Below are 26,155 nucleotides of genomic sequence, written 5' to 3' on the forward strand. Positions count from 1 at the left end.
GGGAAGGGGACAAGGGAAAGGGGGCAGGGGTGTTTGTCCCCGAGGGATCAAGGACTGCCTCTGCACAGAGAGGAGACAGACGTGGCCCATAGGAAAATGGCGGTTTATAAAAGGTAAAGGGGGAACCCTATGTTAGGATGAGGTATTTAATTTTAATTGGCCAGGTTAATTAAGTCCAAAGGGAGCTTCTTCTTTTTTTTTTCTATTATCAGCTTGATATAGTATACATTCTTATCCTAATAGTGAAATGTTTCACTGAGGCTTGCCCAGTAATTGAGTAAAACCAAGACTTATTATAAGCCACAGTCATCCTAGGGTCCCCCCTGCTATATAGCCTCCCTGGTTCTGTGGGTTGCAGTCTGATTGTTCTTTGCTTTATATCTAGTATCCACTTATGAGTGAGTACATACCATGTTTGTTCTTCTGGGTTTGGGTTACCTCACTCAGGCTGATATTTTCTAGTTCCATCCATTTGCCTGCAAATTTCATGCTGTCATTGGTTTTCTCTGCTGAGTAGTACTCCATTGTGTATGTGTACCACATTTTCTTAATCCATTCTTCTGTTGATGGGCATCTAGGTTGTTTCCAGGTCTGACTATTACAAATAGTGCTGCTATGAACATAGTTGAGCATGAATCTTTGAGGTATGATTGAGCATTCCTTGGGTATATGCCCAAGAGTGGGATGGCTGGGCCTTGAGGTAGTTCGATTCCTAATTTTCTGAGAAACCGCCATACTGATTTTCACAGTGGTTGTACAAGCTTGCATTCCCACCAACAGTGGAGGAGTGTTCCCTTTGCTCCACATCCTCTCCAACATTGACTGTCATTAGTGTTTTTGATCTCAGCCATTCTGACAGGTGTAAGGTGGTATCTCAGAGTCATTTTTGATTTGCATTTCTCTGATGATTAAGGATGTTGAGCATTTCTTTAAATGTCTTTCAGCCATTTGTGATTCTTGTTTTGTGAATTCTCTGTTTAGCTCTTTAGCCCATTTTTTAATTGGACTGTTCAGTATTTTGATGTCTAGTTTCTTGAGTTCTTTATATACTTTGGAGATCAGTCCTCTGTCAGATGTGGGGTTGGTGAAGGTCTTTTCCCATTCTATAGGCTGTCTTTTTGTCTTATTGACCATGTCTTTTGCTCTACAAAAGCTTCTCAGTTTCAAGAGGTCCCATTTATTAATTGTTGTGCTCAGTGTCTATGCTACTGGTGTTATATTTAGGAATTGTTCTCCTGTGCCAATGCGTTCAAGAGTACTTCCTACTTTCTCTTCTATTAAGTTTAGTGTAACTGGGTTTATGTTGAGGTCTTTGATCCACTTGGACTTGAGTTTTGTGCATGGTGACAGATATGGATCTATTTGTAATCTTTTACATATTGACATCCAGTTATGCCAGCACCATTTGTTGAAGATACTTTCTTTTTTCCATTGTATAGTTTTGGCTTCTTTGTCAAAAATCAGGTGTTCACATGAACTATGAACCAATAGCTGAGGAGCCCCCAACTGGATCAGGTCCTCTGGATAAGTGAGACAGTTGATTAGCTTGAACAGTTTGGGAGGCCCCCAGGCAGTGGGACCGGGACCTGTCCTTAGTGCATGAGCTAGCTGTTTGGAACCTGGGGCCTATACAGGGACACTTTGCTCAGCCTGGGTGAAGGGAGGAGGGGACTGGACCTGCCTGGACTGAATCTACCAGGCTGAGCTGAATCCCCAGGGGAGTCCTAACCCTGGAGGAGATGGGAATGGGGGATGGGTTGAGGGAGGGAACGGGAGGATGGGAAGAGGGAGGACAGGGGAATCCGTGGCTGATATGTAAAATTAAATTAAATTATAAAATAAAAAAATAAAAAATAAATCAGGTGTTCATATGTGTGTGGATTAATGTCAGGGTCTTCAGTTCAATTCCATTGGTCTGTATGTCAGTTTTTATACCAGTACCAAGCTGTTTTTATTACTATAGCTCTATAGTAGAGCTTGAGGTCAGGGATGGTGATGCCTCCAGTTGCTTTATTATACAGGATTCTTTTAGCTATCCTGGATCTTTTATTTTTCCATATGAAGTTGAGTATTTTTCTTTCCAAGTCTGTGAAGAATTGTGTTGGGATTTTGATGGGGATTGCATTGAATCTGTAGATTGCTTTTGGTAAGACTGCCATTTTTACTATGTTAATCCTACCTATCCATGAGCATGGGAGATCCTTCCATTTTCTGATATCTTCTTCAATTTCTTTCTTTAGAGATTTAAAGTTCTTATCAAAAAGGTCAAAGGGGGCTTCTTATTGCTGGACTTCAGTACTTCAATAGCTGGACCTTGGTGGTCAGCCTCAGGCGGAAAGGCGTGGTCAATAAGGGACTAGACCTTGATGACCAGCTTTAGGAATGTAACCTAACACTTTTTAGCAAGGCAGAGGGAATTGGACAGAAGGGCAAGACCTGCCAGAGCCATGCTCGTCAAGCTCAAGCTGGCCAGAGTCCCTTCCGGTACACCATGGCTTATCTTTTGTTTATCTTTGGTTTTATATGTATGCATGTTTGCCTGCGTACATGTGTGCCATGTGCATGTCTGATGCCTGTGGAGGTCAGAAAAGTACATTGTATATCCTGGAACTGGAGTACAGATGGCTAAGCCATCTGAGTGCTGGGAATGAAACCCTGGTCCTCTGCAAGAGCAGCTGGTGATTCTAACCTCTGCGCCACCTCTCCAGTCCTCATCTTTTACTTTCCGTGAACTCAGGGTAACTAGTCCTCTCCCATTTCCCTCCCCTGGCCACTTGACTAGGGGAGGTCAAAGGTCTTCATTTTTTCTTCCCAGATCTTACTTGCATTAAAGAGTTTGTGCAGCACCAGCCAGCCCTTCCTATCACTGGTACCGTGGCTCTCACCCTCTCCTACACACTTGAAACACTTCATCTTTCTCTGGGCGTGGCTCCAAGCAGGAAGCCCTGCCTGCTCAAGGACTCGTGACTCACACATACTATAGAGTGTCCAAGCAGATGCCAGAAAAATCTGCCACTTTATTTGTTCCCATCTGTGTCTTTTTCATTCCATATGTAAATAATCAAAGTTCACAATCATATTTATTAGTGTGATAGTGTAATTAAATGGGATAGGATGCAATAAGAACTAGTGTTGGAAAATGCTAAAGTCCCTCCAGAGGATGACGTAATATCTACAATAAGCCCCATCTTACTCCTTCCTGCCTGTGCGCACTTTTGTTGGGCACATGTTCCATGCCGCAGGTGTCCTTCCCCAGTGAACACCTGTCATGACTGCCATCAGCTCCTCCCTCACTAGCCCCTCAGAACAGCATCACCTCAACAGCCTCCCCACTCAAGTGTTTCCTGGTTATTAACCCCCTGCCAATTCGCCACAGGTGACACTAAAGCTTGCATTTCCTGTTTAATTTCTTGTGTCCCAGATTGCATTTCAGCAGGCGATGATTAGTTCAGCCAGTCTAAAGTACATTCGCCTAGCCTCTTAGGACAGTATTTGAAGACGGAAACACAGAGGGCTTTGTTTCTGAGCATCTGCAAATGCCCATAACTCCAGTTCCAGGTGATCCAACACCCCCTTCTGGCTTCTGTGGGCTCCTACACAGAGGTGGTATACATAAATTCACACAAGCACACGCATATACTGTTTATATACGCACAAATAAAATTTAATAATTAAATAAATGCTTAAAAATATTTTAAAGGGGCTTTCTTTACCCCCTGAGTAAGCAAGCCATAGATTAATTAATGGTATATTAAGGTACTTATTTAATATTTATTTTTTTAAACATTTATTTATTATGTATGCAGTGTTCTAGCTGCATGTTTCCTGCATGCCAGAAGAGGGCACCAGATCCCATTACAGATGGTTGGGAGCCACCATATGGTTACTGGGAATCTCAGGTCCTCTGGAAGAACAGCCAGTGCTCTTAACCTCTAAGCCACCTCTCCAGCCCCTATTTAATATTTCTTTTTTGTTGTTGTTGTTGTTTGTTTGTTTGTTTTGAGGCACGGTTTCTCTCTATAGTTTTGGGGCCTGTCCTGGATCTCACTCTATAGACCAAGCTGGCCTTGAACTCACAGAGATCCGTATGTCTCTGCCTCCCAAGTGCTGGGATTAAAGGTATGCACCACCACCACTGCCCAGTTTACAAGTGCTTTTTACATGAGTTCTCCACTTACCTAAAATGAGAATGTTGTGGAATATTAGTTTAAGGTATGTTACATTTATTTATGTTGTGGAATATTTGTTTAATGATACTAAAATGTGTTGCATTCTTTAATGTTGCATTTCTTTAACTCTGTAAAGCTATGTTACTTTGCCTGCCTCAAACACCTAATTGGTGTATAATTAAAGAGGCCAATAGCTCGGCAAGAAAGGATAGGCGGGGCTGTCAGGCAAAGAGAATAAATAGGAGGAGAGATCTAGGCATGAAAGAGGAGTGAGCAGCGAGAAAAGGAGGACACCAGGGATCAGACACACAGACACACAGATAGCCACAAAGTAAGAAGGGAAGAAAGATAAATAGAATAAAGAAAGGTAAAAAGCCCAGAGGCAAAGGGTAGACCAGATAATTTAAGAAAAGTTGGCTAGAAACAAGCCAAGCTAAGGCCAGGCATTCATAAGTAAGAATAAGCCTCTATGTATTTATTAGGGAGCTGGGTGGCAGGCCCCCAAACAGTTTAAAAAAAAAAAAAAAACCAACATTTTGGCATACCAACATGAGGATCAAATATCTACTTAGGGCCTGAGAAAGCTGAAAGAAAAAAAAGAAAGAAAGAAAGAAAAAGGTCACAGCTCCTTTAAGAGGCACTGCTGTTCAGCAGGCAGCGCTAAATAGGAACAGTAAACTAAATAAAAACACCTGCCGCAGTGCAGGGCACTGGGTTTCCAAAGCTAGGGGGTTGAAGGCAGTGCTCAGTCACCTCCCTCCTACCAGCCTGCAAGCTTTAGGCTTGGCTCCCAAAGACCTGAGGAGCGGGCAGAGCCAGCTGCCAAAGCTGCAGTGGGGGTCCTAGCCAAGCCACTTAGCAGTTTAAAGGCTCTTGAAGTCAGAAAAGGGTACAAAGGATAGAGATACACAGTAATGACAGATCCAGACAGAAAAAACTCTAAACAGGTTAGCTTGTGTTTAACAATGTGTGTAGGCTTAAGAAAGGAAAGAAAGGGGTACAGACCGTCATAGAAAGAAATAGTTCAAAAATAATAAAGCAAAGTCTTTAAAGAGAGAAGCAAAGCAATTAAAAAAAAAGAAGAAGCCGCCATGTAGAGATGGGAAAGACACAGGGAATCTGGATCCTGTATGTTGTATTAATTTTGATTTTTTGATTGCTGATAAGCAAAGGACAGCTGCTAAGAGACATGGGATTGAAAGAGGGACAGCTGAAATAAACCAGCCTAGATATTTTTAAGAATGCCTTAACTTTAAAATGGAAGTAAAAAAATGTATTTGTCAAATGGAAGTAAAAAATGCTTTGGTGATGATGTGGATTTATTCCAGATTAAGATGGATCAGGTTTGATGGTGGGGGGAGAGACCTCCTGAATCTTTTTGTTGGTTTGGTTGGCTGGTTGGTTTTGTTTTGTTGGTTTTTCAAGACAGGGTTTCTCTGTGTAGTTTTGGTGCCTGTCCTGGATCTTGCTCTGTAGACCAGGCTGGCCTTGAACTCACAGAGATCCTCCTGGCTCTGCCTCCCCAGTGCTGGGATTAAAGGCGTGTGCCACCACCAGGCCCTCCTGAATCTTGACAGGTGATATATATGAACAAAGTTTTCAATTGTTCTTCCCAGGACTTGACCATTATCTCAATTTTCTCAAGAACCCCTAACAATGCTTTGCCTACAGACAATAGGAAGCAGTCTAGAGAAGACAACGCCCACATTCCCCAAGAGGTGGGGTGGGTGGTTGTTGGTTAGTTAGTGGGTTATGGGCGTTTGTTATCATTTAGGGGAATATAGGAATATAGGACAAAAAGACAAGTATTAATCTCAAATATTTTACATTGGTATGGATCTTGGTATATTGATACAAATTTAAAGTTATTTTTGTTATACTGTATGTATGGGTTTTTTGTTTTGTTTTGTTTTCTTTTTGGTTTCTGGGTTTTTTGTTTTGTTTTTTCTGGGTTTTTTTTGTTTTGTTTTGTTTTTGAGACAGGGTTTCTCTGTGTAGCTTTGCGCCTTTCCTGGCTGGCCTCGAACTCACTGAGATCCGCTGTCTCTGCCTCCCGAGTGCTGGGATTAAAGGCATGCACCACCACTGCCCGGCTATATGTATGTTTCTATACTTGTTTGGTGTATCCCACGTGCTTATGCAGCTCATTTAAAAATGCAATGTATAATTAAGAAATGAGTTTAGTAGTTAATCTATAATAATCAAACCTATAGTCATATTAGGCATACTTTCAAAGTTAAGCAGGTATATTTTAGACAGATGATTTTCAAAAACTTCAAAGGCCTACAGAATATGGCATTTAAGGTGTTTAATAACACAAGGTTTTTCATGACAATGAGATACATCTATCTGCTTTTGGCAGCACCAATTTACTTCATCAAAAGATGATGGGCAACAAAGAAACTCCATATGGAGTTTTCTTTCAATGTGGCAAGGCTAGCCATTTGGGAAAGAAACTGCACTTGCCTTGACTGCTAACAGTATGCTGTACCAAGTAGGACACAGAAAAATGACTGTTGACATTTACCAAGACAAGGCAGGACAGTCCTTCAGATTTCCTGCTCCACTGAAAAGTCTGCCAGACATTCTAGACCTTTAGGCCAAAGATGGATGCCCCAACATTGCAGAGGAACTTTGGGTGACTACCCAGATGTCTCTGTTAGGTAATATTACATCCTTCTGGGGTCTTTGATGGAGTTAAAGACTAAATGTAGTTACAGGTTTTTCTTAGTTATGATAGAAAGTAAATTAGATATACAACTTTGGAATCATCAATATAAGATAGATAGTGGAGTATTTTCTCTGAATTTGCTAAATACAAATGGACTGAATATTGTAAATGTAATTCTTACCTGATAACTGTTTTGTTGTATATATTTCACTATGTTAAAGTTAAAAACTTTCATTTTTATTTAGACAAAAAGGGAGAGATGTTGTGAATCTTAGTTTAAGGCCTGTTGCATTTGTCTATGCTGTGGAATATTTGTTTAATGATGCAAAGATGTGTTGCATTCTTTTATGTTGCATTTAACTCTGTAAAGCTGTGTTACCTTGCCTGCCTAAAACACTTAATTGATATAATAAAGAGCTGAAAGTCCAATAGCTAGGCAGGAGAAAGGATAGGCGGCTAGCAGTCAGAGAGAATAAATAGGAGAAGAAATCTAAGCTTAAAAGAAGAATGAGGAATGAGAAAAAGAGAAGAGGAGGACACCAGGCGCCAGCAACACAGCCAGCCATGGAGTAAGAAGTAAAGAAAGTTATATAGAATAAAGAAAGGTAAAAAGCCCACAGGCAAAACATAGTTAAAGGAAATAGGATAATTTAAATTAGGAAAGCTGGCTAGAAACAAGCCAAGCTAAAGCTGGGCATTCATAAGTAATATGAATGCGTCTCTGTGTATTTATTTGGGAGCTGGGTGGCAGGCCTCCAAACAGAAAAACAAAACAAAACAAAACAAAACAAAAAAAAAACATGAGAGTTGCTTCGACATTACAAGAATGCTAGCAACAGTATCACTCTGGGCCTAGAACTTGCCCTTCCTCTTGCTGTGGTCCTTCCTGTGGGGCTGGGACTTTCCAGAGTAAGGAGGCTGTATCCATCTGCAACCCCTGTTCTTGTTTCCCACTCCACACCAGTCTAGTCTTTGTATCCATCTTTAAAAGTTAATATATCCCCAGCTGCATACAGCTCTAGGGGAAAGGGCTAGCCCCAGATGACTGACGATTGCAGGGATTAGGAATGATGGGAGGATGGAGCAAGGAGAAGGGAGCACTGCAAGGACCTAAGGCTAAGTGCAGCATCTGGATCTTCCTGAGCCACCACCATGTCTTGGTGCAAAACAAGTCTTAATTTGGAACTGCTTTTCCAGGTTGTTAAAATGGCACCTCAAAGTAGATAGCAGTTTATTTACTGATTTCCACTGAACTGTTTAGACAATTTGTAGGTTTCTAGCTGTACTTTAAGCCCCAGGCCCTGCAAACATTAAAGGTGGGCTTGGCTTGCAGGCAACAAGTGGCATAATGTTCATAATGTTCCATACTGTCCACCTCCACCCTACCTCTGCTTCTGCAGGGTTTTGTCTCCATCTCTCTGCCTAGTTGCCGTGGCATGACATAACATGGCCCCTCTCTCACCTGCCTCCTTCCCACCCTGTTCCTGGCCACACTTCTCCATTCAACTAGAACCTCCAGTGAACTTCCAAGCAGTTTTGTCTTAACCTTTTTAAAACAGCTGTCTATAGTCATTTGCCTTTACCCCTTCTTTCTTGTACCGGCCAGTGTGCTCCTGGACTGTGTTTGCCTTTGGTGATCCTTCCTTCTTGTACTGGCCAGTGTGCTCCTGGACCATGTTTGCCTTTGATGATCTTTCTTTCCTGCCACAAATATGTATATCCAAGCACTGACTAAACAGAGCCACATGAAAACACATCCAGCCACATTTACATGCACATCCTTTAGAGAATACAAAATAAAACTACAGTTATATATAAAGAATGACCATTCTAGTTGAATTTGAGTGTCTTAAGCCTTTGTGAGAAAGCCGGAGCCAACATCATGCAGTTTTCTTTGAAGGACAGAAGACAGAAGCAGCCACTTTGGGTCAAATCAACCAGCAGCGCACAGAACCCTCTGTAGGTCTAATGAAATCGTACTGGAAGTAGAATATTCAGGGACAACCTCCAACCTAACTTCTCAGAGACTTTTAGAAGAGATGTTAGCATCCCCTTGATAAAATGTGGTTACAGTTACAGCCACCATCCCTGGCTCGAATATGGTAATTAATAAAGGAAGTGACCTCAACTGCCTGCCAGCTGGGACAGTAAACCAGCCCTTATTCGGGTAGATACAATTAATAACAACAACCTTTATGTTCATATTCTAGTTTCCTAAATGTGTTGAGAAAAACAAGCCAGTATTCTACCCAAAACCTCCTAAAACCTTTGCTCCTAACACGTCTTTGAATCCATGGGATGCTGTGAACTCTGCAAAGGAAGCCAATATACAAAGAAATCTTGAGAGGTCCCACTGGATCACTTCATATAATAATGATTTTACAGGTATGAGTTCACACTAGTACAAGTAATGAGGACAAAAAAGAAACACTCAACAAATGCTATCTATCACAGTCTTCCATCTTCTGGTGTTCTGCCCTGTTACTCATTATAAAAACTAATCCAAATTAGTGGGAGAGCTCAGTTTCTCTCTTAAGTGGGTAGCAGGGAGGTAGGGCTGGTTTCTATTTTATTGGTTTTAATTTGATGATAAAGAGAACTGGTAGGTTTTCCTACTTAAAGTGTAGTTTAATAACCATTCTTCATTCACTCTACCAAAATAATAAGACAATGTTTCCATTAAGGTCTAGGGCCCATGAGCCCCCTTGAGCTGGATGATTACCATGAAAAGGAGGTAGCAGAGCTAACTGGACAGATAGGATTTGACCCACAGCCTGTAAGTCAACTCTCAGTTATTTGGAGGAGAATACCCAGCCCTTGTCTCCTTGCTTTTCACATGTTATGTGTCTTGAATATTGGTGGCCACCTAAACAAAAAGAAAATCTAATTGGTTTTGAAAGATAACTCTGAATTTATTGGAATTGATTTGGGTACCCTTGTCACTATTTGGAAAAATTAAACTTCACAGTAATTTTTTAAAATATTTTTCCTATCATGCTACTGTTGGTAAAATAATTCATGAAAGAATTTGCTTATTATGAGTAAAGCTTAACTAGTAATTTCATGATTTCTAATAAATTTTGGATCTTTGCAGATTAGTGTATCTTACACATTCTATTACTTTTGAAGAAATTAATGACTTCTTCCTGGTAGTCATAATAATTGAGAGTTGGCTGAATTAAAATAAAAAGCCAATAAGTTTTTTGACTATATTAATAGAGAATTGATTAAATAAATGGCTTGAAAGAAATTATCAATCCCTTTAACAAAATATATAATCTGTTAGATCAATTATATAAAGAACGTGAAATGACTTAATATTCATGTGTTGGTTTATCCTGTATAAATATAAATTTTGAAAACATAATTTTCAAAGCTATAAATTGTGAAAAAATATATAATATATATTGTTTTTAGATCACACCGAGAACTTTAATTTCATATTTGTTTAAGCATTTGTGAAGAGGATAGCAAATCAAATACCTGAACTGTGTCCATAATCTGTGCTTTATCAGCCACCATAGGGCTTTTAATTGTTTTCATTTTGCACTTGCAATGGGCACTCTCTGTTGGATTAGATATATGCTCTGACACTGAGGGGTGCTCAACATACACGACCAACTTCAGGAAAGCTTATTTTAGTGGTGAGAAAAATCCCTGTGGATCTTTTTTTCTGAATGAAATACAAGTACTAGAGCTAGAGATGTTGTTCAGTTGGTAGTGTCCTACCTTAGCATGCACAAAATCCTGGTTAGATTGCTCAGCACCTCATAATCTAGGCATGGTAGCACATACCTATAATTCCAGAACTTGAAAAGTAGAGGTGATAGGTTCAGGAGTTGAAGGTCATGGTCAGTTGCATACCAAGTTGAAAGGTAGCCTGTGATACATCAAAAGAAAAAAGTACTAACGGCCGTTGCTCACATGGCAGACACTATTAAAAATCTGCCATCCTCTTCTTTAATGACAGATATAGTAAACCTATCAGAAAGTTGGGGTCTTTCTTTGCCTCATAGTATATTTACTAGAATTTGATTAGCTAAAGGTTATAACTATTATCTGGTATAGAAATTCCTCCAACTAGGATAATCCAAAGGGACGGTCCAAAGTCCCTTATTCTTTAAGTCCATTATACTCTTACTATTTTTCTTTCTTTTTTTATTTATTTTATTTTTGTTTTTTGGGGGGTTTTTTTGAGACGGGTTTTTTTTCTCTGTATAGCTTTGGAGCCTGTCCTGGAACTCACTTTGTAGACCAGGCTGGCCTCAAACTCACAGAGATCTACCTGCCTCTGCCCGGGATACTGTTACTCTTTTAACCACACTTTTCTTCTTAAACATTGGCTGTCATGTAGCCCAGGCTGGCCTCAGACTTTCTATGTAGCCTAAGATGACCTTGAACTCCCAATCTTGTGTCTATTTCCCTAATGGTTGAGATACAGATTCTTGTCACTATGTCCAATTTTAAGAGGTACTACAGACTGAACCCAAGATTCTAAGTAAGTATTCAACCAACTGAACTACATTCCTGCCCCTCACACACACACACACACACACACACTCATCATCATTACTTTTCTCCTGATATTGAAATGTATATACTGCTTTTTGGTGTTCTCTTTAGCATATTATTTTAAAAATTTTCAAACATACAGAAATAATTTTCATTTAAGACCTGTATACTCAGCAGTTGTAGTTTATCATCAACACTTTATTATACTTAATCTTTTGTGTAATCTATTCCTTCTAACCATCCACCAATGTTTTTATTATTTTTACTCATTTTAGAGTAAAGTACAGACCTTAGTATAACCTTATCCCTTAAGATTTGATATGCATACCATTTACCAGAGTTAAAATTTTTTCCTGTTTTTCGCTCAATGTAAAGTATACATTCAATCAAATTGTACAAATCATAAATGTATATTTGTCAAAACAAATGCATCATTCAAGCCTCTGCCACAATATAGGACACATGTCACCATCCATGCCCTTACAGGCCACCTCTTCCTTCTCCTACTCACATAGCTCCAGCAATAGTATCCTGAATATGCTTCCTATTTTTGCAGTTTCCAAGCCTGATTGAATACATACTTTAAAAACAGCTCAAAAGGAAACACAGATGGGGCAGTGGGCACAGCTCCATGGCAGAGCATGTGCTTGGCATGTGCAAGGCCCTGTGCTCAGGCCCTAAAACCAGTAAGCAGACCAGTAAGACTGAACACCTCAGACAGTGCTTCTCAAAGCATTTAGCATGCCACCAGCCTTAGCAGCACCTGAGACACTTGTTATATTGAATCTTCCTGAGCTGGGAGGATAACTCAGAGTGCACAGGTTTGTTCCCTCTTACACACCCTCCCAAAACAAGAAGATCCCAGAGCCCCACTGTAGACTTTGAAAGTCCTAGTCTTAGAACCAACGCTTAAGAACTCCACTTTCTGCCAGCTCTGAAGGTGATTCCAATTCAGCCTAGACTTAAGAATGCTTGCCTTGCCTACATGATGTAAATAACGGCACAGGACAGTTACTGCAATCCTGATCTTGTAAGTTTTAGTGAGTTCTTTTGTATCTTTGAAATTTTGAAAGCTGAGAATTCCTACACAAGAAAGCTTGCCTATAGCCAAATAAAACATATATACTTTCCGTTTTACCAAAAGCCAGTAAAAGAGAAAAATGTATTTATTTGGACCCAAATTTCAATGTATTCAAATAAATACCAAAGAATCTTACTGTATAAACTTCTACCTGTCTCCTACTTACTGATAGTGAAAATGGGTATGAAATTGGCCTGCTATTTATTAATTGTTGATTTTTTTTCTCCCCTTTATTCCACTGGTACAGCAAGAAAAATTCCATCCTGCCTTAAAACCTCCCAGACCTTTGGAAGGTCGGATTGCCCGACTTATTCAGAACCAACGACCCCTGGAGGCTCTGGTGCAAGGCCCACCTTCCTGTCCAGATTGTACCCCGAGAGCTCTGTGTGCTTTCCATACATTCATACCCAGTTCTACAGAAATGATGGCAATGAATGATAACCTCCTGCCTGGAATTACCCATAAAAACCAGGATATCGAAGAGAAGATTAAGGAAGAACAAGGCTTGATGTCTACCTATACACTCCCAACGTGTTATCCAACAAAAGATCTAACTAATCTTTATGACCTAAAATCATTTCCAAAGATCACAGACACCAAAAAGACAGACGACTTGTACTTGAGACAGCTGGCGGTGAAAAGCTTACCCATAACCTACTCTAAGTCAAACCATTACATTGACTACGAACCACTTAAATCTGCCTTCCGTGACCCATATTCCATGTGCCAGAACCCTGTTCGCCTCAGTAAGTCTAATATTCTACATACCAGAACAGATATGGATGATTTCACTTTTGACCACTTTTTAAGTAAACCAGAATTTTTGGACATGGACATGGAAAGCAATGAAGAAACAAGACCTATTTGGGCGTGGATTCCTAGAGCTGGAGTGCCCAAGCCTCAGACCAACCTGCTAGACCTTAGGAACTCCTTTTCAAAGTCCATGGCACAGAAGCGTTTGCATGATTCCATCCAAGAAGAACAGAAGGACCTCAGGGATAAGATACACTCCGGGATGAGACATCAGTTCTATGGCCACAATAGCCATTATTTCTATAATTGAGATATTCCCTCCTCCCTTCAAAACCAAGCCTCTTGCAAGAAAATAAACTATGTCACAGAGTGCCCTGCATTTGGCTGGATTCTGTTTCTGTATTGAGCCATAATGACATTAATGAGGTTTGTGTTTTTAAGAATTTAAGTTAGGATCTGGTCAGAGGGACCAAAATAATGTCCTGACTTTTCAAACCTTTTAACAGTTTGCCAACAAAATATCAGAGCCAGAAAAAAAAATTAGTCTTTAGTCTCATCTTCAAATTATACTCTGAAGAAGTTTTCCAAAATCAGGAAGGTCAATGTGTAGACAAAATTTACATCATCATTTTGCGAGAAATGAAAAGCTGAAAAAAATCAAATATTGAAGATTTGACAGACAACTATAGAATGTATCATGCCTTAATAAAATTAATATGTCAACAATCTCTTTTTGTAAATGTTTTCACAAAATAATGGGTAAAATTCATCTCTGCAAGTTCAAGGCCAGACTGGTATACATAGTGAATTCCAGGAGAGCCAGGTCTATGTAGAGAGACCCAGTCTCAAAAAAAGGGGAGGCGGAGTAGAATTTAAATCCACAGTCAGTTAAAGGTAGAGTGGCTCTCCAAACTACAGAACTTCAATAAAAAGTATGTCAAGTCAGTGGGAAGATGAATCCTGAATGTTCTGGGTGCACACATTACAGGTTACATGTGTTTCCTTCCCCTTAGCCTTCTGATAGAAAACAGATATTTTATACAGATAAAATTATTTTGTTGCAATCCAGACAACATACTAGATTTCCAATTTTGGAAAGATAATGTGTGGCTTGCTGCCAATTATTCTAGAGCCCAACATCTTCATTTTTGAAGTGTTTGCCCATATGCATGTCAACACGTAAGTGTACCAAGAGGTGAATTTTTACAGTTTTATTTTACTCTGTGTGTTTGTGTGGCCATCACAGCCCCAGTTGGGGGGGGGGTGTCAGAGAGCAACCTTCATGAGTCTTCTTCCACTGTGGGTTCTAGGGATCCAGCTCAGGTTAAGCGTGCATGGCAAGTGGTTTAATCTGCTGAGGCATCTCACTAGCCCAAGAGGTACATTGTAAAAATAATTTACCATGGTAACTTGAGTACCATGAAGAAATATGAGTTGAGAAAAGCTGAGTTGCTTACAAGGGGCTCGGAGGAGGCCAGCTGCCCCAGAGAAAACAGACCAGCCAAGCTACATAAAAAAGGGGGGATCAGTTGAGCTGCCTAGAAGAGGGTCAAGCCACCTGAGCTGCCTGGAAGAGCCTCCAGCGTGAGGAGTTACATCAAGTTGTGCAAGCCCCAAGTTACCAGCCTTTGTGAACTGTCCCCCCATGCTGGGACAGGCTGTGAAGAACCTGTCTGAGTCCCTTCTGTCCCTGTGAGCAACCCTTCACCTATATTCCTATAAGTAATACCAGTAAAACTCATTGGTTCACACAATATAGTTATGTGTTTTGAATTATTTCTGTCCTTATAACTAACATGTACATTTCTTAAACCTATTCTGGGCTAAAATTGTTTTCCAATTTTTATTTTATACAGCACTAGTAGGTAGGTTTTAAGGAAAGTAAAAATTTCCATATTGAAATACTGTCATGTGCATCACAATCACATGACAATTCCTAAATCATAGAATACTTGGCTGGAGTGTAGCTCAGTGGTAGAGTCCTTTGCTAGTTTGCCTGGGTTTAGTCTCTAACACTAGAAAGTTTATAATACAGGTTCTGGGGAGAGAACCCAACCAAGAAAAGCACTTGCTCTCCAACCATAGAGACCCACGTAAGCCATCCAGGGTCCCAGCCATGCCTGTAAACAGGAGAGCTCAGTGAGGACAGATGCACCCAGGAAGCGTGATCCTAAAAGTCTTACCAATAAAAACCCACAGCCAGACATCGAGGGTGAAAGCTGAAAGATCAGAGAAGCAGAACAGCAGCCACTAGAGACTTCTTACCTCTGTGAATCCTCACACCGAATGGGGGATTGAGATACTGTCACCTCCTGCCTTATATTCCTGTCTCCACCTCCCTAGTGCTGGGATTAAAGGTGTGTACCAACACTGCTAGGCTCTGTTTCTCTTTTAGACTGGTTCAGTCTCATGTAGCCCAGGGTGGCCTTGAACTCCTGATCTTCCTGCTTCCTCTCCCCAAGTGCCAGGATTAAAAGTGTGTGCCACCACTGCCCAGCCCCTATGATTGATTAGTGGCTAGCTCCACCCTCTGATCTCCAGGCAAGCTTTTTTTTTTCCCCAGGCAAGCTTTATTTGTCAGAACACAAACAAAATATCACACAACACATACATACATACATACACACACACACACACACACACACACACACACACACACACACACACACACACCGCAGGTCTGATGACAATGGCATTCCCACAGCTAAACTTACACAAAATAGAAAAAAATTAAAGATGTTTAAATGCCTTTTAAAAAGTCCCTGGTATGTCCAAGTTGATGGGCAATACAGTGAATATATTAAAGTAATTTGATCCTTTTATTATCTAGTCCTAGAACATGCCATGGGACTGGACTTCTAAAGAACAAATGTTGGAAGATACAACTCCATGGTATAGGAATGCAGAGTTTCACCTTTTCTCTTTTTATAGTTGTGTGACACACACAAACATAGCATAGCGTACGTGTGGAAGTCAGAGGACAACTTCCATCGTGGATCCCATGGATCGAACTCAGGCTATCAGACTTTGCAGCAAGCACCTTTACCCACTGAGCCATCTCACAGGCCCAGGAACTTGAAGTTTGGTTGTTTTGTTTTGTTTTGTTTTGTTTTGTAACTTTCCTTTCTTTAAAATTCTTTGTGTCTTTCACATCATGCATCTCGGTTTTATCCATTTCCCCTCCCTGTGCATCCTCCCTCTGCCCTTGCAACCCCATCACCCCATAAAATGTAAGAGAAAAAGGAAAAAGAAAAGAGTGGGAATCTGTTCATGGAAGCTGCAGTGTGACACAGTGTGTCACGCAGTAAACCCCTTTGTCCATACATCTTTACATGCAAGTGTTCATTGCAAAGACATTGGTCTGGTTCGAGGCCTCTGGTTTCTGCTACACTATAGATGCTGGGCCCTCATTGGGACTCCTCTGGATATCCTGTTGTTGCCCTGTGTTGTGGAGATCCTGCAGCTTTGGGTCTGCAGGACCAGTCACTTCACATGCTCCAGCAGATCACAGATGGGGTGAATATTGGGGTGTGCTGACCCATAACCTGGTTCTGAGCCCATTCTTCTATGGCTGAAATGAAAGACTCTGATCTTTAGTGAGAGAATACCTATACTCCACATAGATAATTTAAAAGTTCAATGGTGACAGTTTGTAATGGGGGATTCCAGGTTGAAGGAACTATCTATCCAATTTCACTTACTCTTTAAAATGATCAAAATCATTTATTGAAATGATCATGTGGTTTTCTTTCTTTCAATTTGTTTATATGGTGTATTATACTGACAGACTTTTACATGTTGAACCACCCTTGCATCCCTGGGATGAAGCCTACTTGATCATGGTGGATAATTGTTCTGATGTGTTCTTGGAGTCTGTTTGCCAATATTTTATTGAGTATTTTTGCATCGCTGTTCATGAGGAAGATTGGTCTGTAGTTCTCTTTCTTTGTTGCATCTTTGTTTGGCTTGGGAATCAGGGTAATTGTAGCCTCAAAGAAGGAGTTTGGTAATGTTCCTTCTGTTTCTATTGTGTGGAACAATTTAAAGAGTATTGGTATTATCTCTTCTTTGAAGATCTGGTAGAATTCCACACTGAAACCATCTGGTCCTGGACTTTTTTTGGTTGGGAGACTTTTAATGACTGTTTCTATTTCCTTGGAGGTTATTGGTGTATTTAAATAGCCTATCTGGTCTTGATTTAACTTGGGTATGTGGTACCTATCAAGAAAATTATCCATTTGTTTTAGATTTTCCAGTTATGTGGAGTACAGGTTTTTGAAGTATGACCTGATGGTTCTCTAGTTGTTATGTCTCCCTTTTCATTTCTGATTTTGCTAATTTGGATGCTCTCTGCCTTTTGGTTAGTTTGGATAAGGGCTTGTCTATCTTGTTTTCTCAAAGAACCAACTCTTTTTTTCATTGATTCTTTGTATTATTCTCTTTGTTTTTATTTTATTGATTTCAGCTCTCAATTTGATTATTTCCTGGCATCTATTCCTCCTGGGTGACTTTGCTTCTTTTTGTTCTGGGGCTTTCAGGTGTGCTGTTAAGTCACTAGTGTGAGATTTCTCCAAATTCTTTACGTGGGCATTTAGTGCTATGAATTTTCCTCTTAACACCGCTTTCATAGCATCCCTTAAGTTTGGGTATGTGGTATATTCATTTTCATTGATCTCTAGGAAGCCTTTAATTTCTTTCTTTATTTCTTCCTTGACCCATTGGTGGTTCAACTGAGCATTATTAAGTTTCCATGAGATTGTAGGCTTTCTGTAATTTTTGTTGTTATTGAAATCTAACTTTATACCATGGTGGTCTGATAGAACACAGGAGGTTATTCCAATTTTTTTTGTATCTGTTGAGATTTGCTTTGTGGCCAAGTATGTGGTCGATTTTAGAGAAGGTACCATGGGGTGCTGAGAAGAAGGTATATTCTTTTTTGTTAGGATGGAATGTTCTGTAGATATCAATTAAGTCCATTTGAGTCAGAACACCAATTAAGTCCCCTATTTGTCATGTTAAGTTTTAATTTTGTAGATCTGTCCAGTGGTGAAAGTGGGGTGTTGAAGTCTCCCACTATTAATGTGTGGGGTTTTATGTGTGATTAAAGCTTTAGTAATGTTTCTTTTACATATGTGGGTGTCCTTGTGTTTGGCGCATAAATGTTCAGAACTGAAACTTCATCTTGGTGGATCTTTGCTGTGATTAGTATGTAATGTCCTTCTTGATCTCTTTTGACTGATTTCAGTTTGAAGTCTATTTTGTTGGATATTAGAATGGCCACATCAGCTTGCTTCTTAAGACCATTTGATTGGAAAGACTTTTCCCAGCCTTTTATTCTGAGGTAGTGTCTATCTTTGAATTTGAGGTGTGTTTCTTGTATGAAGCAGAAACATAGGTCCTGCTTTCATATCCATTCTGTTAGCCTGTGTCTTTTTATAGGTGAATTAAGTCCATTGATATTAAGGGACATTAGTGACCAATGATTGTTAGTTCCTGTTAACTTTTGGTGGTAGTGATTTCTCTTCTTTGGGGTTTACTGTTGTGTGGGTTATCTGTTTGCCTGTGGGTGTATCTGACTTCCTTAGGTTGGAATTTTCCTTCTAGTGCTTTCTGTAGGGCTGGATTTGTGGATAGGTATTGTTTAAATCTGGTTTTGTCTTGGAATGTCTTGTTCACTCTGTCCATGATGATTGAAAGTTTTGCTGGGTATATTAGTCTAGGCTGGCATCCATGGTCTCTTAGTGTCTGCATTACATCTGTCCAGGTCCTTCTGGCTTTCAAAGTCTCCATTGAGAAGTGAGACAGTTGATTAGCTTGAACTGTTTGGGAGGCCCCTAGGCAGTGGAGCCAGGACCTGTCCTTGGTGCATGGGCTGACTTTTTGGAGCCTGGGGCCTATGCTGAGACACTTTGCTCAGCCTTGGTGTAGGGAGGAGGGGACTGGACCTGTCTTGGCTGAGTCTGCCAGGCTGGGCTGACTCCCCAGGGGAGACCTTGCCTTGGAGGAAGTGGGAGTGGGGGGTAGGTTGGGGGGAGGGATAAGGGGTGGGAGGAGGGAGGATGGGGGAATCCATGGCTGATATGTGAAATTAAGTTAATTATAAAATAAAAATACTATAAAATAATAAAAAAAAAACGCTGCTTGGCGGTAGTGGTGCACACCTTTGATCCCAGCATTCAGGAGACAGAGGCAGGCAGATCTCAGAGTTCAAGGCCAGCCTGGTCAGCAGAATAAGTTTCAGGACAGCCAAGGGTACATGAAGAAAGCCTGTAAAGATCAAAGACACATTAAAACTTTTTATTTTGGTTGTTAGATTGTGTCTTATGCTACAAGCATAGAACGCACACACCCAAAGGCATAAATCAGCCAAGTCAATGGGGAGAATTAAAACATCAGAACATCTTAGAAATAAGAGTGAAGAGGATGCTTTCTAACCATCCAAACACATAACAGGGAAGGTGGAGGAAACAGCCAATACTGCCCAGCAGAATCCTCAAAAGGCTCAGACTGAGCACCATCAGCCTTTGGGTCTGGCAGCCAGTGGGGGGGGGGGGGCTGGAGTAACCGAGGGCAGGAAGCAGGCCTTCGGTTGCCTAGGTGCTCTCTTCTCACCATCCACTTCACAGTGCAGGACAAGTGAGGAGAGCAGAATTTCTGTCATGAGACAGACATGGCTGAGGACTGGCTACTGTCCTGAAAATGGGAAAGCCAGTCTACTCACGAAGGTCCTAGAAAACAGACCTCCAAAGGACCTTATGGAAGGAAGTGTAGCTGAGAGCTCTTCACAGAGAACTGCAGGGCTAGTGAGGCTCCAGGGAACTTAGAACAGCAGGAAGCATTATCCTAGACCTTCAGAAGTTTCCAGTGCCTCCCACCTGTTGGTTAAACGGTGCGCTGCTCGTGGCTGGCCGCCGCCCGCAGTGGCCATGCCGGCGGAGAGTGCTGATTGGAAGAATCAGAGGCCATGGTTACCTTTTTAGAGCTTTATTGCGAGAGGCGGGGAGACAGGGAGAGAGAGAGAGGGAGAGAGAGAGAAAGAGAGAGAGAGAGAGAGAGAGAGAGAGAGAGAGAGAGAGAGAGAGAGGACAGACAGAAGGAAGGAGTGGAAAGGAAAGAGGGACGCACAGAGGGCCCACCGCTTTTTAGGCTGGGACGCCATCGCAGGCTGATGACGTAATTAAGGACAGAATCCTCACATCCCAGACTTTCGCTTATTATAAAAAAAGCAGGTAGATGGGATTAGGGGTGTCGTTCCTCTCAGAAACTGCTTCCAGCTGACTTTTGGACATCGGTTGGCTCTGGGGGGAATGGAGAAGGGGAGTTTTCCAAGGTAGTCAGGCGTTGTGGGATGCTGTCTGTTATCCGTTTGCTCTGGAGACATGTATCCCTCTTGGCTGTGGCTGGGAACTTTCTGTTTGACAAGATGCTGGTGACACAGAAAAAAGCTGATGATCTCTGGACTCTGGTTCTGTGGTGGTCCTGTATCATGGGCTGAACAGTGAGAACAGGGAACTGGGAAGAGAAAAGCTTGTGGTGCAGGAGAACTTATTTTTTTGGAATTAGGGACAAGGCAAAGATCAGGGCCCTGTCTGTATGCACGTGAGAGTGAGTGGGTGGAGTTAAGGTGAGTTAGGGCTAGTCATAGAAACTGCCCAAGCCCGCCCATTTGAGCCCACCCACTGCCAGCAGAAGTCAGACAGAAAAGGTTGCACGTGGCAGACGCAGAAGTGGGGAAGGAGAAGGGTTTAGTTAGAACTTTAGTAGAAAGCTTGGGGATAAAGTAAGTCTTATTTGCCCGTTCGCTGGCAGAAATTCCCGAGACACTGTTATGCGGCCAGGTTTACGCGATTATGCAGCCAGGTTTACGCTGTTATGTGGCCAGGTTTACCCATGCCCGACCCTATCCACCAATATAGGTGGTAAATATATTGTATCCACCCCTTTGTCTCATGGCTGTAGCCAAGAGAAAAATAAAAAATTAAAATAACAAACTGGGATCAGACAACAATCTCGGGCATCCCTGAGAGTGGAGAGAGATCTATGAATCAGCTCAAGTCACGAGTCCTCTTCGTCAAGGGATCATGAGGGCTGCGGCTGTACTGCAGTTGGTCCACCATTGAACCCTAGACAACATTTACCTCCTCGTCAGGAGTGAAAATGGGCCTGCTGTTGCCAGTACAGCCTGAGGACAAGCCCGAGGACAACCCCCGGGGTGTCCATCACAAAGAATATAGCTCAGACTACAGCCGTGAGAACGGCAGACTCACTGTGGTGACGGCAACGGTAGCTGTGTGGGGGTCCAGTGGAGGCGGCGAGGGACGTACGTGCTTGCAGTCTCTCGGGAAGGAGGCGGCAGGTGGCAGCGGTCACAGCAGGTCCTCTGTGCTCAGTGGTGTATCCGAGTCACGGCACCAATGTTGGTTAAACAGCACGCTGCTCCTGGCTGGCCACTGCCTGCGGCAGCCATGCCAGTGGAGGAGAGTGCTAGTGGGAAGAATCACAGCCATGGTGCTGTGGGATGGTTTGTATGTCAAATTGCTCTGATTGGTCAATAAATAAAACACTGATTGGCCAGTGGCCAGGCAGGAAGTAGGTGGGACAAGGAGAGAGGAGAATTCTGGGAAGCAGAAGACTGAGGCAGGGAGACACTGCCAGCTGCCACCATGACCAGCAGCATGTGAAGACGCCGGTAAGCCACCAGCCACGTGGCAAGGTATAGATTTATGGAAATGGATTAATTTAAGCTATAAGAACAGTTAGCAAGAAGCCTGCCACGGCCATACAGTTTGTAAGCAATATAAGTCTCTGTTTACTTGGTTGCGTCTGAGCGGCTGTGGGACTGGCAGGTGACAGAGATTTGTCCTGACTGTGGACAAGGCAGGAAGACTCTAGCTACACCATGGTTACCTTTTTAGAGCTTTATTGGAAGAGGGGGGAAGGGAGAGAGGGAGAGAGAGAGAGAGAGAGGGAAAGAGAGGACAGACAGAAAGAAGGAGCGGAAAGGAAAGAGAGGGACACACAGAGGGCCCACCTGCTTTTAGGCTGGGACGCCATCGCAGGCGGATGACGTAATTAAGCACAGAATCCTTACACCACTGGCCTAACCCAAGCAACAGCTGGGGAGTCAGTGGCATCAGGGGTAAGGTAATGCCAAGAGATCACCAGATTAAGGCAAAGAAAGGCCGGTAGGGAGTGGGTCGTCATAGACAGTAAGTGCTACTAGCATGGAATTGAATTGTCTTCTCTAGGTCTTCTAGATAACTGGCTGCAGATTTAAACCAGCACTGGCTGCCTCACCTTGCAAGTTTCTATTAATAAGGACGTCTTCCCCTAAATTCATGAAGCACCTCTGCTAGCTTGAGACTAGCCCGAAGCTCCCTCACCTCTCAGTACTCATAAACTCGAAGAGTTATGAGCTATAGTGGATTAGGCTTGGCTTAAGAGAATTGCTCCAGCTCACTAAACTGCCTCAGTGGCAGGGGTAAGGTGTTTCACTTCCTTGTATTTGCTGGAGCACTGTTTTTAGTTTCTTTCCTTCAGTAGTGTTCCTTTTCCATTCTCAGCCTCACTATTTGTCACAGAAAGCCTGACCGTTGGTCCTTCTTCCTGGTCAACACGCCTTGCTGAGTATGCTCAGTCATTTCTGGGCTTTAATTTTAAGTGAAGAGATGTGCTTCTCTGCCTCTCATTTGAACACTCAAAGGCCACTGTGGAGTTATGAACTGGCCTAGATGTAATTTTATTGTGTCTCAGTGGAAAGCAGAGAGATAGGGGAAGTGTGAGTCAGTGTGGTGGTGAGAACACACAATTGTGCCATATTGCATGCATGCATTTCCTGATTCTCTAAAACAACTATAATAGCACCATCAAAGACCATCTATTACAGATCACCCTAACAAATATATACTAGTAAAGACTGACATACTGTGAGACTACAAAAATGTACCATATAGACAGGAAATGAGCTGTATTAGTCAGGGTTCTCTGGGGTCACAGAACTTATGGAATGAATCTGTCTCCCTTTCTCTCCCTCTCTCCCTCTCCCTCTCCCTCTCTCTCTCTCCATATATATGTATGTATGTATGTATATATATATATATATATATATATATATATATATATATATATATGAATTTATTGCAATGACTTACAAGCTGCAGTTCAACAATCGCTAGCTAGCTGTGAAGAGAAAGTCTAAGCATCTAGCAGTTGCTCAGTCCCATAAGGCTGGGTCTCAGCTGGTCTTCTGTATATGCCGGAATCCCCAAGAAGTAGGCTCCAATGCCAGTGAAGAAATGGATGTGCTGACAAGGTGAGGCAAGCAGGGCAAGCAGGAGCACATCCATTGTCCTTCCAGCAGAAGGTGTGGCCCAGATGAAAGGTGTGCCTTCCAGCCTCAAGGTCTGGATTAAAGGCCTGTGTGTTGTCTTCTTGCCTCAAGGTCCAAATCACAAGTATGCCCTCCATTTCTGGATTATAGTTCATTCCAGATATAGTTGACAACCAAGAACAGCCATCACATGAGCACATGCTTTAAAAAACAAACAAGCAAGCAAACAAAACCCAGCATCTTCATATTTGTTCCACAGGGTTGCCACCAACCTGTAATCTGAAAGAAAGAAAGAAGCAACAGGATGTACAAAGCAGGAGAAAAGCAAAGCGTAGTAACAGGAGGGAACTTGTACAGGTGTGAAATGGGATCGACAGGACTGTCCCTGTGACTGTGGGTATGAGAAATTCTATGGCAGGCCACCTGAAAGCTGGGAAGACCAGAGAAGTGAGTAGCATGGCTAACTCCACACGCAGAGAGCCCCCGACCAGGGAATCCAATACTACAATTCTGCCTGAGAACTGAGGGTTCCTGGGGAAAGTTCCAAAGGCTAGAATGTTAATATTCTGATCCCACCCCTGGGAGCCGCCCTGAACCCTGATGTAGAAGCCTCTTCTTAAGGAAAAACTCCGCCCCTTTCTCTCTCTCTTCTACTTTCCCTCCCACTAGGTGAGCACCCCTCGCTCTCCCCCCCTCCCCCGCCTCTCCCTTTCTATCTTTCTGCATCTTCATCTCTCTAGTGTAATAAACTCTCCACGTGGATGCATCGTCCGGGTTATGTATCATTGGCTGCCACCACCATGCCCCGCCTGGCATGCATCTGCCCAGCATGGTTTCACTGCGCATTGGGGATACCCATGCCCCACCCCCACCCCCTCACCCCTGTAGTAAATCATAACACAGAGAACCTAGAATACTTGTCCCATAGCCAGCAAAGGAGCCCTGGCTCGTGGAGGGACAGCAGGAGTACTCTGCTTCTTTGTTTCTTCTGGACCCTCCACCATTGCACGTGCCCCCCCCCCCGCCCCCATTTTGGATGAAAGAGAATCTGCCTTACTTGATCCACTGACTGAAATGCCAGTCTCTTGGAATTACTTTACTGACACACCTAGAAATAGTACTGGCCACCTGGATATTGCAGAATCCAGTCAAGCTGACAAAGTTATCCAGGTTGAGAACAGGTTATGAAATTTCAGGTCTGCAAAATGAGAGAGTTCCATCCACAGATGTTGGTCAGCTGCATAATATGCTTATACTAAATACTGGAGAGGCCTAACTTAACATCAGTGCAGCCATGACAGGCTGCAGACTAACAATTCTGGAAGCAGGCCTCACCCTTACAATAACCAGGAAAAGCCACAAACTATACCCCGTGGGGGACCAATCAGAAGTGAGACAAGTCCTAGACGCTCCAGAACATAAAGGATAGCTTACATCACTCATATATACGTTGCCCATTTCCTTGCAGCAACACCAGTACCAGTTCCTCTTTGACAAGACTTTTGTTGTTCCACCCTTGCCCAATCAGGAGTTCAATCCCCATCTGAATCTGGAATTCCCCTACCACCTCCATCCTTTATTCCTTAGAAACCCTGCCATTACTGAGCTCAGGGCTCTCCCTGATCCAACCGCTGTGTCAGAATGGGCAGAGAGCCCAAGCTCGAGCTTGCAATAAAGGCTCTTTGCTTTTGCATACTAATTCAGACTCCTGATGGTCTCTGGGGGGCTCATGACATGGGCATAACAAACACCACCAAACAAAATATAACAAACTCTATGTGATGTGTTTTACAATAAAAGGGGGAAATTAAACAACTGTAAATCTAATTAGCAAAACCTGTATCTATTTGGCATTCTTCTTATTCCACTCCCTGGTCTGCCTTCAGAATTACAGCAGCTGGCATTTTGTCCTTACTTTGTACATAGACCACACAGGCATAGACACACACACACACACACACACACACACACACACACACACACACACACACAAGCTTCTGGTGTGAACCTCATAGCAAACAGTGTCATATGGTGGGGAGCACAAGAAAGAAGTCTCATGGCAAAGAAGGAAGCAAGAGGGATCAGGTTTGCTCCTTCATAATAACTGGCTCTCTCAGGAGCTAATCCACTCCTGAGAGCAGGACAATCATACAATCAGATCAGGAATTTAAGAGATCACAAATAGAAGACTTAATTAGCAGGGACTTGACATAGGACTTATCTCTTAGCTAGGAACAGACAGGAACTGTTCTGACTACAAACAGAACTCTTAACCTGCAAGGTATAATCTTGGTTTCAGTTTCCCCCAGAAGACAAAACCTATCTTCTTAATGTTTCTATTTCAATTGGAAGAACTTAGACCTTCTGAGGGATTAATTCACATTCCAAAGGTTTGAGTAGGAACTCGGGCCCTTTAGTTTTTCTTAAAATGTATGTGCCCACACACATACAGTAAATAAGTTTAAGAAAAAGTAAAGCTAACACACAAGCACACATACACTCGTTCAGTAATGTGACTGCTTACATGGTGATTTTAAGTCTCTTGTTACTAAGACTTGTATCACACCTATTAACTAGAAACACCTATAGCCCCTTTAGGGATGAATTTTATCCTTGTTGCTTTTCATTGGCATCGCAGG

At 42.2% G+C, this 26,155-nt stretch overlaps 1 protein-coding gene across 1 annotated transcript in view; it reads left to right on the forward strand.

Annotated features, from left to right (window-relative positions):
* The window catches only part of C3H7orf31 (chromosome 3 C7orf31 homolog), a 36,944-nt gene extending 23,030 nt beyond the window's left edge, over positions 1 to 13,914 (forward strand). Inside the window, 3 exon segments of the mRNA XM_028864212.2 lie at positions 9,051 to 9,225; positions 9,525 to 9,616; positions 12,681 to 13,914. Coding sequence (XP_028720045.1) covers positions 9,051 to 9,225; positions 9,525 to 9,616; positions 12,681 to 13,496 — 1,083 coding nt within the window. The 3' untranslated portion in view covers positions 13,497 to 13,914.
* Positions 13,915 to 26,155: the final 12,241 nt, after the last annotated feature.

This window comes from Peromyscus leucopus, chromosome 3 (assembly GCF_004664715.2).
Source record: "Peromyscus leucopus breed LL Stock chromosome 3, UCI_PerLeu_2.1, whole genome shotgun sequence".
NCBI lineage: Eukaryota > Metazoa > Chordata > Mammalia > Rodentia > Cricetidae > Peromyscus > Peromyscus leucopus.